Source organism: Procambarus clarkii, chromosome 89 (genome assembly GCF_040958095.1).
Source record: "Procambarus clarkii isolate CNS0578487 chromosome 89, FALCON_Pclarkii_2.0, whole genome shotgun sequence".
Taxonomy (NCBI): Eukaryota; Metazoa; Arthropoda; class Malacostraca; order Decapoda; family Cambaridae; genus Procambarus; species Procambarus clarkii.
The window spans coordinates 9,429,400-9,445,089 of record NC_091238.1 but is presented as its reverse complement, the minus strand read 5'-3'; the positions used below and the strand labels follow the sequence as shown (position 1 = coordinate 9,445,089).

At 35.7% G+C, this 15,690-nt stretch overlaps 1 protein-coding gene across 2 annotated transcripts in view; it reads left to right on the top strand.

The window, feature by feature from the left end:
- LOC123773250 (ethanolamine-phosphate phospho-lyase) overlaps positions 1-15,690 on the top strand; it is a 69,956-nt gene that overhangs the window by 33,174 nt on the left and 21,092 nt on the right. For both annotated transcript variants that reach the window (XM_069317943.1, XM_069317942.1), the window contains exons 5-7: positions 555-648; positions 7,485-7,693; positions 14,437-14,613. In XM_069317943.1, coding sequence (XP_069174044.1) covers positions 555-648; positions 7,485-7,693; positions 14,437-14,613 — 480 coding nt within the window. The remainder of the gene's footprint in view (positions 1-554; positions 649-7,484; positions 7,694-14,436; positions 14,614-15,690) is intronic.

Genomic DNA, 15,690 nt, shown 5'->3' with positions numbered 1-15,690 from the left:
ATGTATATACACACACACACACACACACACACACACACACACACACACACACACACACACACACACACACACACACACACACACACACACACACACATATACATCCTGTCCTGTCCTGTCCTGTCCTGTATCTGATAGAATTTAATTAAAAGTTCACAAGACTTGTTCAATTCATCACTCAACAATAGTATAATCTCAATTGGTATATTTATTAACCTAAGACAGCCTTCAGTAATGTAAATTGCCTAAAAGATCTAAAACTCAAAACTGACTCTGACAAATACTGAACACAAATCAACAACTAGATTATACTCTTGCCTAAAATAATAATGCATATTTTTCTTCTTTTAATTGTCTGACATAAATGTTATACTACGTTATTTATAATAATTTTAATAAACCACTATGTTTTATAATGCAAAAGTAAGCATATAATAAAAATTCACTGTAATCTAGCATAAATGTATCAGTAGCTGCAATAAATGTATACAAACATTGCTATTGGACTGTACTGGTCTTTGAAGTGATGATTGTTCCTCCATGTTCTTCCACAGTGCTTACCATGGCCATCTCTCCTCCTTGATTGACATCTCGCCATACAAGTTTAACCAGCCAGGGGGTGAGGGCCAGCGAGACTGGGTCCACGTTGTGAGTATTCATAATACATTTAGTTTACATCCTATAGGTTTAATAGATTTTCTATAACCTTACAGTGGAGTACAGTATGACCGTTAACAGATATGTAGCCATAAATGCTTTAACATAATCTTAACATAGCCATGTATACAGTATTTCCTTTTATTACATTTAGGACAGTACTGTTTGTGCTTGATATTTTGAATCATGTTTGAATCGCTCTCAGTCAAGTTAGTTGAACATTCAAGTTAGCCGACTCTTTCACTGGAAATATCTAAAAATTCACATTCTATTTTATTTAGGTTTCTTATGTCATCTTTTAACCAGAATTACTATTTGGTTTAGATAAAAAAAAACTCGAACAAGAGTTCATTCCAATTATAGGGAGTCCCCAACTATGAACAGGTTACATTCTGAAAGGGTGTTCATAAAGCATTTGTTCGAATTGTTAAATGAGATTTCCCATAGGTTCAGTCCTATTAATGGAAGATACAGGGGAGACCCTTGGTGGTTTCCTGTTGCTATCTCACTGAGATTGCCTTATTCTTAATCACGTCAGTTGTAGGAATTCAGCTTGTTGACCTACCTGGAACTAGAGCCAAAACCTGGCCCCCACCTCACAGAGGCACAAGGAGCAAATGACATTGTCATTTCACTATGAAAAGATCCAGAAAGTCAGTGGAGTTTTTCAAACAATTACTGGATTCACAAGACTCGAAGCATCAGAACACCCAAAAAAACTTGCCAAACTTTTCAACCAAAACCAAATAATTTACTCAAAACTAGCTCGAGCCCATTAGTACTGATTGCCTCACCATGCAGCTGAGCGTATGGTCCACTGCCCAATCACCACTTGGTTCTGTCACTGATGTAGTGCCTAGCGCATCACAGTTTTCCATGGTCACTATCTCCTGCAGCAGTGTGCATCACAGCATGACACGAGCAGGTCATGTGGAGAGAGAGAGGGGGAGATGTATACATGTGTGTGTGTATATATGTATGTACATATGTACAAAATAGCACAAATGGGGGGTTTGGGAAGTTGTTGAAATGGACAAATGTTTTACAGTGGATGTTCGTATAATGGGGACTCCCTGTACCTGAAGATGTGGGTTACTGAGCTCTCACAGTACTAACATTAATGGAAAACACAGTTGGTTTAATTAGGATGAATACAGAGGAACCTTGGTTAACGAATTTAATCCATTCCTGCACCATGCTTGTCATGTGAACCGCTCATCTTACGAAATGTCTTTCCCCATTTTAAATAATGGAAATAAAATTGATCCGTTCCACCCCAAAAAACATCAATATGAAATTTTGTAATGTAATAACACATGTAATTAATATAAATGTTTGGTTTTACTGTTTTTAATTGTACCTTACATTATGAAGTCGTTGCCGGCTTGAGGGAGACGATTGGGAGGTGAGGAAGGAGAAGTGTTATGGTGTGGGGAGAGAATTCACCTCTGAGTCAGGTGGGCTCTTCTTGTGAATTTCACCCCACTGGGACCGGGTTGTGGTTCACTATCACTTGCTCATCTTTTCTATACCTCCCCAAAAAACGTATGTATTGACACTTTTGTCTTCGTTTTAGGGTGTTCCTAAAACGAGACATCAAATTGTCATTAAATAGATTGACACACCATGCGGTCACTGCTTTATCAGAGTGATGGTTTTCCAAGAATGCGTTCACCTTTTAAAACATTCCCAACACTTCCCTGATCTCACGGGAAGAGGCCGCATACTCTTTGAAGTCACAAAACCACAAAAAACACAAATAAATGCAGAGGGATGCTTATCCTGTGCAATAAAACACTATCGTTGGAAGCATTCGAGAATTTGCGAGAAGCAGCGGGAATGCTAGGCAGCACCACGTAGTTTTCTTATTAACCGAGCGCAAGCTCGTCAATCGAGACAAATTTTCTGTGAGTGGCTCGCTCGTTACCTGAAATGCTCGTAGATGGGGCTGATCGTCACCTGAGGTTCCTCTGTAGTTAGATTTGATATTTGATGTAGTAGATACATAATTGACTATAATGTTAATTAGGCACAGTACTTGTTTGCTTTCTTTTAAATATTAATATGCATTTAAAAATTGAAATAGGAATTTCATTTCCTATTTGGATATAAATAGGAAATAGAACATTTTATTGCACTTGGGAAAACATTTCATAATTTAGGACCCTTTATTTGCATGTCATTTCTGCTTTGATAGTTGTACTTTTAGAATGTCATATACAGTGGACCCTTGGTTTATAAATTTAATTCCAAGAAATGCTTTGTACACCGAAAATTTGTACTCTCAAACAAATTTTCCCATCAGAAAAAATGTAAATTTAATTAATCTGTTCCACGCACTCAAAAATATTAACTTAAAAATACATTTTATACAGAATTCTACTCATATTTTTTTTTACTATACAGGTACCTTACCATCATTGGTAATAAAGGGAAGAGTCCAAGAAGGACTCTTATTGGCATATTGAAGACAGGGGTGGGGGGAAGGAGTTAGTGTATGGAAGGGGAGTCCCCCCTTCCATTATAACATCAGGTAGTGATAACATTTCTGAGGAACTCTCTCTCCTACGTTTTGGAAGCATACCACAAGGACCTGGTTGTGGCTCACTGCTTGCTTGTCTTACTAAGAATCTGTCTAAAGACTTGTTTTTTCCCCTACATTATATATATATATATATATATATATATATATATATATATATATATATATATATATATATATATATATATATATATATATAATATTATATATATATATTATATATATATATAATATTATATATATATATAATATTATATATATATATAATATTATATTATATATATATATATATATATATATATATATATATATATATATATATAATATTATATATATATATATATATATATATATATATATAATATTATATATATATATAATATTATATATATATAATATTATATATATATATAATATTATATATATATATATATAATATTATATATATATATATAATATTATATATATATATATAATATTATATATATATATAATATTATATATATATATATATATATATATATATATATATATATATATAATATTATATATATATAATATTATATATATATATATATATATATATATAATATTATATATATATATATATAATATTATATATATATATATATATATATATAATATTATATATATATATATAATATTATATATATATATATATATATATATATATATATAATATTATATATATATATATATATATATATAATATTATATATATATATATATATATATATATAATATTATATATATATATATATATATATATATATATATAATATTATATATATATAATATTATATATATATATATAATATTATATATATATATAATATTATATATATATATAATATTATATATATATATAATATTATATATATATATATAATATTATATATATATATATAATATTATATATATATATAATATTATATATATATATATAATATTATATATATATATAATATTATATATATATATATAATATTATATATATATATATAATATTATATATATATATATAATATTATATATATATATAATATTATATATATATATATAATATTATATATATATATATAATATTATATATATATATATAATATTATATATATATATATAATATTATATATATATATATAATATTATATATATATATATAATATTATATATATATATATAATATTATATATATATATATAATATTATATATATATATATAATATTATATATATATATATAATATTATATATATATATATAATATTATATATATATATAATATTATATATATATATAATATTATATATATATATAATATTATATATATATATATAATATTATATATATATATATAATATTATATATATATATATAATATTATATATATATATATAATATTATATATATATATATAATATTATATATATATATATAATATTATATATATATATATAATATTATATATATATATATAATATTATATATATATATATAATATTATATATATATATATAATATTATATATATATATATATAATATTATATATATATATATAATATTATATATATATATATATATAATATTATATATATATATATATAATATTATATATATATATAATATTATATATATATATATAATATTATATATATATATATATATAATATTATATATATATATATATATAATATTATATATATATATATATATAATATTATATATATATATATATATATAATATTATATATATATATATATAATATTATATATATATATATATAATATTATATATATATATATATAATATTATATATATATATATATAATATTATATATATATATATATATATATATATATATATATATATATATATATATATATATATATATATATATATATAATATTATATATATATATATAATATTATATATATATATATATATATATATATATATATATAATATTATATATATATATATAATATTATATATATATATAATATTATATATATATATATAATATTATATATATATATAATATTATATATATATATATATAATATTATATATATATATATAATATTATATATATATATATAATATTATATATATATATATATAATATTATATATATATATATATATAATATTATATATATATATATATATAATATTATATATATATATATATATAATATTATATATATATATATATATAATATTATATATATATATATATAATATTATATATATATATATATAATATTATATATATATATATATAATATTATATATATATATATATAATATTATATATATATATATATATAATATTATATATATATATATAATATTATATATATATATATATAATATTATATATATATATATATAATATTATATATATATATATATAATATTATATATATATATATATAATATTATATATATATATATATAATATTATATATATATATATATAATATTATATATATATATATATAATATTATATATATATATAATATTATATATATATATATAATATTATATATATATATATAATATTATATATATATATATATATAATATTATATATATATATATATAATATTATATATATATATATATATAATATTATATATATATATATATAATATTATATATATATATAATATTATATATATATATATATATAATATTATATATATATATATATAATATTATATATATATATATATAATATTATATATATATATATATAATATTATATATATATATATATAATATTATATATATATATATATAATATTATATATATATATATATAATATTATATATATATATATATAATATTATATATATATATTATATAATATATATAATATTATATATATATATATATATATATATATATATATATATATATATATATAATATTATATATATATATATATATATTATATATATATATATATATATATATATATATGCAAACAAGCCTGAATGGTCCCCAGGATAATATTATATATATATATATATATATATATAATATATATATATATATATATATATATATATATATATATATATATATATATATAATATATATATAATATATATATAATATATATATAATATATATATAATATATATATATATATATATATATATATATATATATATATATATATAATATATATATATAATACACACACAAAAGAAGGTACATTGGGGGGTAAAGAGAGAACATGGTTTAAGTTGAAATTACAATCTTGTAAAGCCACTAGCATGCATAGCGTTTCGGGCAAGTCCTTAAACTAACCTTAAAGCAAATCCTTAAACTAACAAAGTTTTAGAGAAATAAAAGTAAAATTGATAGTGTTTAACAGGTACTTTGCAGCTTTAGTTTACAAGTACAGATGATTTTAAGTAGGATAATTACAGTAAAATTGTCAAAAAAATGTTTACAGGTACATTGCAAGAATTTTTGACACAAAAGCATATCAGAACAATACACAATAATGAACAAGGAATCCTAAGTACAATTTGGAAAACATCTCAGGGTTATTCATTGGATCACTGAAGCACAATATGGGGATCATTACAAGGAGTAATGTAGTTTTTAGTGTAGTAATGTAGTGTAGTGTAGGAGTTTTGACACTTGTCTGTAGTGAGAAATCGCATTGTCATTAAAAAGGGTAATGCAATGGCCTGCTACAGTTTTATCTGGGTGAGTTTTTTCAGGAAAACTTTGCAGTTCTTCCCATACTACACACATTTTTTAAGGAGGAAGGTACATCCTCTACTGCCTCTACTCACAACTATTTTCTTAGGTTGACCTTTACCATTGACTTTCTTGGGACCCAGGGTGTGATATATAATAAGAACTTTTATGTCCAGAAACCAAAAAAGCAGAAAAACAATATTTTTCACAAATAATTCAAGCGCGGTCTACACTAGGCGAGGAACACTGGTAAACTGGGGGGTCCTCGCCCCCACGCCGAGCAGAACCCACACGCTCATCGACCCATACATGTATCAACAAACTCAATATCCAAGGCAAACCTCGTACACACATGCATATTTTATGAGGAAATTGACCTTGTATACCAAAAAATTTGTGAAGGGGGACATTCATAAACCGAGGTTCCACTGTACTGTAGACGTATTTTTCATGTGGTGTCCATGGGTTCTTTGCTTAATAGGTGTCCTTAATTTGTTTCATTTTATGCAAATGGCTTATTAATTACATTCTAAATAGGCTTCTGTACCTGATGTGTACCGTGGAAATTATACTGATAAGGACTACACGCTGGACGAGTGTTCAGAAAAATACGCTGATGAGGTGAAGCAACTGTGTGATAAGGCAAACCAGCAGGGTGGTGGCGTGTCTCTCTTCGTGGCAGAGTCCATGCAGAGCTGTGGTGGCCAGATTGTCTTCCCTCCAGGATACCTGTGTCGAGTGTACAAGTTAGTAGTGGGTGCACATAGTACTAGTAGTAAGTGTGCGACCTGTTACTGAACATTTACACTAGCTAACATCATGTAAAAGTTAGAATATAGCAGGTGCACAAATTCTCGTCTTCATGTCAAGCAAGTTTATCATCCATATGTTTATTGTTTTGGGGGAGCCCCCTTGTAGCTTCCTGAAGCTAGGGTCACTGATGGTGTGTCATCTACTAGGTTGTGTAAGGGCACGAGCTTGTTTGTACTCGCCCTTAATAAGGAGAGGATAAACACAATATCCACTTGATTTAAGGACTATGGGGCTGTACCCAGATAGTTAACTGTGTGACTGCGCTAAATCCAGAGTTGTTAAAATGTCGGTAATATTTTGAGTAATGTTCAGGCCCTTAAAATTTTGATCTTTATGAAAATATATAAATCAATACTGTATATATATATATATATATGGTACTTTCATTTGCAAGAAAACACGATAGCTTTATAAATAATAATAATAAAAAAAGTTACAGTGACGTCTGTCTTAAACAATACAGTATTTAATAAATTGTTTCGCTTCCATCTCCTTGAGAAGCTGTGTAGCCTTCTTACTCACAAAAATGCCTAAAAGTTCTATGAGCTGTGTAAAGTACTATATAATTCCAATATGTAATTGCATTCCAAGTTAGTGACACAACAATGATTAAACCAACTGTCTGCTGCTGCACGGCTGATGCATGATCACGGTCTCGTCAAGTCCAGATGGGGTGGAAAATCGTATAATTCATTTGTATTGCGAAATATCATTTGTAGCAATTAATTATTGTTAGTGTTTTATTATTAAAAATTAGAAATGGTCTTTTTTCTGTGGGGAGCCCCTACGGCTCTCTGGTGCTGTCGGGCTAATGTGTAATATATTAGACCGGAGCATTAGTCTATTGAGTTCAGCCTACTGGGAACCACGAGCCACAACCTGGCCCCCCTCAGAGAGGTTTCAGGGAGTAATGGCCTTGGAAAAAAACGTTTTTCCCTTATTTGCCATCGACCGGGGTTAGGCACCCAGAAAGGTACGCATAACAAAACAAACCCCACATGATTAGAAAAGTACACAAAAAAAAAAAACGAAATGAGAGGCAGAACTCCCTCCAATCCCAAGGTAACAAGCAAACATCACACTCCACTGCCGCGCCGCTCATCCGCGCAGCCCTCCCTCCCCGGCTACCTAGCACTCTAGTTCGTTTGCTAATGTGGTCCAGGGTGGATGTCTTCTCTGGCCTCAATTTCCACGGTGGTGGTTTTGCCTCCGTGGCGACCTCTACAGTGTTGTGTGTGTTGCGGCCAGGTGTCTTCTTCAGTGCAGAGGTTGCATATGCGCTTTGGGGCATCCTTCCCTAGACACACTGTGAGTACTGCCCTTGCTTGTTAGGGTTCTACCTGGTGCGATTGGAAACCATTTCCATAGGGGTTTCTGTGGAGGGGGGAGCCCCTTCGCCTCCCTGGAGCCCCTTCGCCTCCCTGGAGCCCCTTCGGCTCCCTGGAGCCCCTTCGGCTCCCTGGAGCCCCTTCGGCTCCCTGGAGCCCCTTCGGCTCCCTGGAGCCCCTTCGGCTCCCTGGAGCCCCTTCGGCTCCCTGGAGCCCCTTCGGCTCCCTGGAGCCCCTTCGGCTCCCTGGAGCCCCTTCGGCTCCCTGGAGCCCCTTCGGCTCCCTGGAGCCCCTTCGGCTCCCTGGAGCCCCTTCGGCTCCCTGGAGCCCCTTCGGCTCCCTGGAGCCCCTTCGGCTCCCTGGAGCCCCTTCGGCTCCCTGGAGCCCCTTCGGCTCCCTGGAGCCCCTTCGGCTCCCTGGAGCCCCTTCGGCTCCCTGGAGCCCCTTCGGCTCCCTGGAGCCCCTTCGGCTCCAGGCTGATATGTATATTATTAGACTTTGGCATCAGTCAGTGTGAATGGAGTTCTAGGCCTACCGGCGACCACGAGCCAGAACCTGGCCCCCCTCGGTGAGGCACGAGGAGCAATGGCCTATAGAATTGCACATGTGTGTGGAGCATTCTATGTCTGCCATCAACCGGGCCGGGCAACCAGAAAGGTAGGCGCCCCAAAACAAACCCCTAATCTAGTTAAAAATACTACAGAAAACTAACAAGTAAACAGAACTCCCAATTGAAAAACGAGCAAACGAGCATGATGTCACACTTGCTGTGTGTGCTTTCCGCTTGTCTGCGCAGCACCCCCCTCCCGGGAGGGGGAAAGGGGAGCCCCAGACTCATCACACTGGCCATCCGCCTGTTAGTTCTCGGTTGATGTGATTGTGGCTCGGTCGTGTGGTTCCAGCTCCAGATTCTCTCATGTTGTGCTGTATCTTGTGTCCAGTACTGCTCTTACAGTGGCGTGCGAGCTGGGAGTAATATTCTCAGGTACTCGGGCTGCATGTGCTTAGGGTTTCCTTTCCTGAGTGCCCTGTAAGTACCGCCCTTGGGGCTTAAGGTTCTCTTCAAGTCACCTTGGGATCCACTTCTGTTGGTCTTTTGCTGCTCCGTGATTGACCGTCCCCGAGTGTGTTGGGGGGTTTCCTTTCTTGTTTACCTTGGGGTAAGTGGTAGTTTTTTTCACTGGTAGAGGCACGGGGTACTGCGCAGCTAGTTTTCACCTCTTACGGCGGCTGGCTGTTCTTCCTGGGTACGATGTCCTCTTGCGGGGTTTTTCTTATAATTTTTTTTGTGCCTGGTGGGGGGGTCTGCTTTTGTTCCCCTTACCCCCAGTTATTTTAGGGTCTTGACGTCTTGAGTTCGGTGGTACCTCCTCCTTAGCCCCCGTGAGTGGACACATCCTTTGCGTTCAGTTTTAGAAGTTTGTTTGGTAGATTTTGGCGCCGGTTAACAGTACCCTGCCTGGGCTTACCCTTAGCGATAAGTCTAAGGGCCCTGGGAAACCCTGCGAGGACACGGAGTCCAACGGATGCGACCCCATGGTCCCCTCTCACCTTGTGTGAGTTTGAGGGTTGCTCTGTTCCCTTGTTTCAGGGCGATGCTCATTGTTTTTGCCTCTGTCCTGCTGCCTGTTGGGTTGGTGACACCTTCGAATCGGAGTCCTGCGAGCATTGTTGCTTGTTTGTGACTCACTTCATGCATGATTACATGCTTGATTTAGGTTGCTGCGACGTGCTAGGTTGATTGCTCCCGCCCGATGCCGCCTCGCTTCGCTTTGGGGTGTTGGTCATTTCGGCCTTGGTTCAGTCCGCACCCCCCCCCCCTCGTTCTTCCCCTGCTGTGGTTCATTCTGGTTCACCCCCCCCCCTTTTGCTTCCGGCACCAGAGCATCTGTGGGCTTCGGGATCGGGGATGGATTTAGAAGTTTCTGAGACTTGGTCAGTTTTGAGGGTTGCCCATTCCGAGGTGGTGAGGCATTTGAGTCGGTTCCTCCAGCCTTTGCGTATGGCTCTGACCATTGGGCACCCCTTCCTTGGTGTTTTGACTGTCCTGGCTTTTGAGGCCGGGACTTTAGAGGATGATTCGGCCCTGGGTCTTGGTATAGAGGTTCCTGCGGTTGGTGGGGGAAGAAGGCTGACTTGGGGGGGGGGGGGGGGGAGGGCCTTGGGCCCTATTGGACTGCACCTAGATTTTACTACCCTTTGAATGGGGCTTACTGTTACATGGAGTGGGGTTTTTCTTCCCGCCCCCCCCCCTTACGTACGAGTTGGTTTTGGTCCCTTCCTGGGTTCGGTTGTGTGTCCCTTCAGGTCCGTCGGTTCCATCCTTCCTCTGGGTAATTTTAACATTCTTCTTTGGGACATGTATTCTTCTACGTCATGTCACACACGTGTAGGAATCGTATCAGGATCCTGCATGACTCGTGGTCATATAGGCCAATGGGCCCATATGTGCCTCTATGATTTTGTGCTTGATTATCGAGGGTCTATAGGTAACAACCTATAGCAATGTATCATCGTTTGCAGATGACACTAGGATTTTCATGAGTTGGCAACATAGAGGACACGGCAAACCTCCAATCAGATGTAGATCAGGTCTTTCTATGGGCTACAGAAAATATGGTGTTTAACGAGGATAAGTTCCAGCTCATGCGCTACGGAAAAATTGAAAATATAAAAACCAGAAACCACATACAAAACTCAGGCAAATCATAACATAGAACGAAAAGGCAATGTAAAGGATCTGGGTGTACTCATGTCGGAAGACCTTACCTTTAAAGAACACAATAAAGTAGCCGTCACAACTGCAAGAAAAATGACAGGTTGGATAACAAGAACTTTTCACACTAGAGATGCTATACCGATGATACTTTTCAAGACGCTTGTGCTCTCTAGAGTGGAGTACTGCTGCACAATGACAGCCCCTTTCAAAGCTGGAGAAATTGCTGACCTGGAGAGCGTGCAGAGATCCTTTACTGCTAGAATCCACTCAGTAAAACATCTAAATTACTGGGACCGACTAAAGAGCCTAAATCTGTACTCCCTTGAGCACAAGCGGGAGAGATACATAATAATTTACACGTGGAAAATAGTAGAGGGGCTGGTCCCAAACCTGCACACAGAAATAACATCACATGAGACCAGAAGACATGGCAGGATGTGCAGAATACCCCCGTTGAAAAGCAGAGGTGCAACAGGTACTCTGAGAGAGAACTATCAACATCAGAGGTCCGAGACTGTTCCACACGCTTCCACTACACATAAGGGACATAACTGGCCGACCCCTCACAGTGTTCAAGAGAGAACTGGATAAGCACCTCCAAAGGATACCTGATCAACCAGGCTGTGACTCATCCATCAGGCTGCGAGCAGCTGCGTCCAACAGCCTGGTTGATCAGTCCAGCAACCAGGAGGCCTGGTCGACGACCGGGCCGCGGGGACGCTAAGCCCCGGAAGCACCTCAAGGTAACCTCAAGGTAGGTCTCGAAGGTTCTAGAAGAACTTCGATAATTCACACATTATTGAAACGTCTGTAGATTTCCGGTGTGGTATACCTCCAGTCCTTTCTGGGACTCGTTGGTCTTCTTCCATACTACTTATCCTCTTTCTATACTACAGGTATATCTAATTATTTTATATTCACATCTTCTCTCCGTCATCTGTCTCGGCAATAATAATAATCATTAAATAAACATTGTCGGCTACTCTCCCCGAGGGAGGGGTTGAGCTGGCTCGAACCTCACGCATCCTGTGGCTGACCCCGAGTGAGTGAGTGTGTTTATGTACGGTGTCAAAATGTTGGTGTTCTGAGACCTTTCTCACAGGTAATACGTCGCACTAACTCATCTTATATCTCCAGTCATAGCCCCCTAAATACTGGGGGGAGTTCTGGATTTTATATATATGGGGAAACTTTCTAGTTTTTTCTCTGAATACGGGTGTAGGGTGGCTGGGTGACGCCGCCGCCGCCTCTACCCTACACCTACCCTTCTCCTACTGCACACACAACTGGAGATATACTCCACTAGCGATGCTCCCTGACTATTACACGGCTAAGCTGTGTCGTGACACTATAGTGCCTACTCTCTACAGAAGAGATTATACTGTCTGGCGACACTGTCAGCCAGGCTCTGGTTCACGATTTTTGGACGAGTGTTGGATATTGTTTGTGGCATGTTGATTGGCCACTTTGCATGCATCTTAACGTAACCTTACTATGTCCATATACATTGTTATTCGTTACACTGTGGGGCATATCACCGAATTTCGGTACCTTTTGCTTTACTTTTTCAGCGATGGCATCTTTTCTTGTCTCTGGACACTCATTCATTGACTGTCATTCAGTGCCAAAGGTATCTTCTACCTTTGGCATATTTAATGCCTCTAACTTCCAGTCGTAGCTCTTGTCTTTTTTAATTCTAGGAGCCATTTAGTTGCATGTCATTGCAACTTTCCAGTTTTATTTTCTTCTTGAGATATGGGCACTATACAACTGCTGCATATTCCAGCTTTGATCTTGCAAAGGTTGTGATTAATTTCTTTAGTATTTCACCATCCATGTACAGTAATTAAAAGCAAGTCTGAAATTGGAAAATTTAGTTTAGGCTCCACACACAATACTCTTTATATGGTCCTCAAATATAAAGAACGCTGGTCAGCTTCTTCCACCTGGTGGGTTGCATGGTTGCCCACCTGGTGGACAACCATGCAGCCCAGTCGGTAGTTAGAGCCATTTGAAGTTTTGTCCTGGAGATCATTTCAAGAGTGCATCAATTAATTTATTCAAATACCCTCAGTACAACATGTCCTTGCTGGACATGTTGTACTGAGGTGGACAGGTGGACAACCATGCAGCCCAGTCGGTAGTTAGAGCCATTTGAAGTTTTGTCCTGGAGATCATTTCAAGAGTGCATCAATTAATTTATTCAAATACCCTCAGTACAACATGTCCTTGCTGGGATGCTTGCAAATTCCTTGCCATACTTTGTTGCCCTGCATGACTTTGCATGATCCTTGTCCAAGGACACTGTAGGATCTCAAGTGATAGAGCAGTCAAACATAGGAGCTCGGAAAAGATTACTGTAGTGATGCACACATCTGAAGAAAATTAGTAATTATGGCCATCACTCAATTTATATATACAAGTAATTACCTAAGTGTAGTTACATGGGGAGAGGTATGCTCATTGTGTCCTGTAAGTGTAGCAATTGATGTATGTGATGGAAAATAGTTAGATTAATAATTATAAAGGCATTTAATGGATTGAGTTTATATAATTGTGAAAGTGAATATGAAATTTTCTTAACACAAAACCGAATACACTTGTAAGTCTTTGATAAAATGTTTTCCAGACATGTTCGGGCAGCAGGCGGGGTGTGTCTAGCAGACGAGGTGCAAGTTGGGTTTGGGCGTGTGGGCTCGCACATGTGGGCCTTCCAAACTCAAGGCGATGATGTTGTTCCCGATATTGTTACTCTGGGCAAGCCCATGGGCAATGGCCATCCTGTTTCTGTTGTTGTCACCACAAGGTAACTTTAAAAAAAGTTTAATATTGTCACATTAAATTTGTCCTTAACAAAACAAAATCTATTTAGTTTAACATGAATGCTCCAGGTTTAGCCTGCTCACTAATGTACCCTATCATCCACTCTAGGGGAATGTTATCTTTCACATATTTGTAATACTTCTGGGGGGAGCCCCTTTGGCTTCCCAGAGCAATCTGGGCTGATATGAATGTATTAGACCCTGGCATCTGTCAGAGAATAGTTCTTAGGCTTACTGGGGACCACGACCCAGAACCTGACCCCTTCAGAGAAGCACGAGGAGCAATGGCCTGTACCCGTGAAACCCCCGTGTGGTTGGAAGCAATCTATGTCTGTCATTGACCGGGTCAGGCACCCAGAAAGGTAGGTGCCCCAAAACAAACCCCTATTCTGGTTAAAATATTGCTACTGAAAGCCGAACTACTGGACAGAACGCCCTAAATGAAAACGAGTAAACGAGCATGACGTCACCACGTCGCCGCACCGCTGTCAGCACAACCCCCCCCCCCCCATCCCCAGGAGGGGGATGGGGGAGCCCCAGACCCCCGCACCGGCTATATCCACCCTGTAGTTCTGTGGCTGATGTGAGGCTGGCAAGGTCGTGCAACTCTGGCTTCAGATTTCCAGTCCTGTGCCTTGTGGTGTGGTGCTGTCCTTGGTGATGCACAAGCCAGGATTACAGTACCGTATATTCACAAGTACTCGGGCTGCATGTGCCTACGGTCATTTTCCCTAGGTGCCCTGTAAGTACTGCCCTTGGGGCTTGTAGCCATCTTCCACAAGTCACCTTGGGGGCTACCTCGCAAGGTCTTTTGCTGCTTGGTGATTGGCCGCTCTTTGAGTCGGCTGAGGTGTTTCATTCACCCATGTTTGCCTCTGGGTAGGGGGGTAGTATTTGTCACTGGTTGGGGTGCAGGGTACTATGTAGCTAGTTATCATCTGTGGCCAGCTCTCTTTCCGCTTGGGTATGCTGCTCTCTTGCGTGGGTTTTCTTTTCGTTTTGTTTTCTTGCCTGGTTCTGCCCCCTTGGTTTTGGTCACACCCGATAGTATCTTGGTGGTG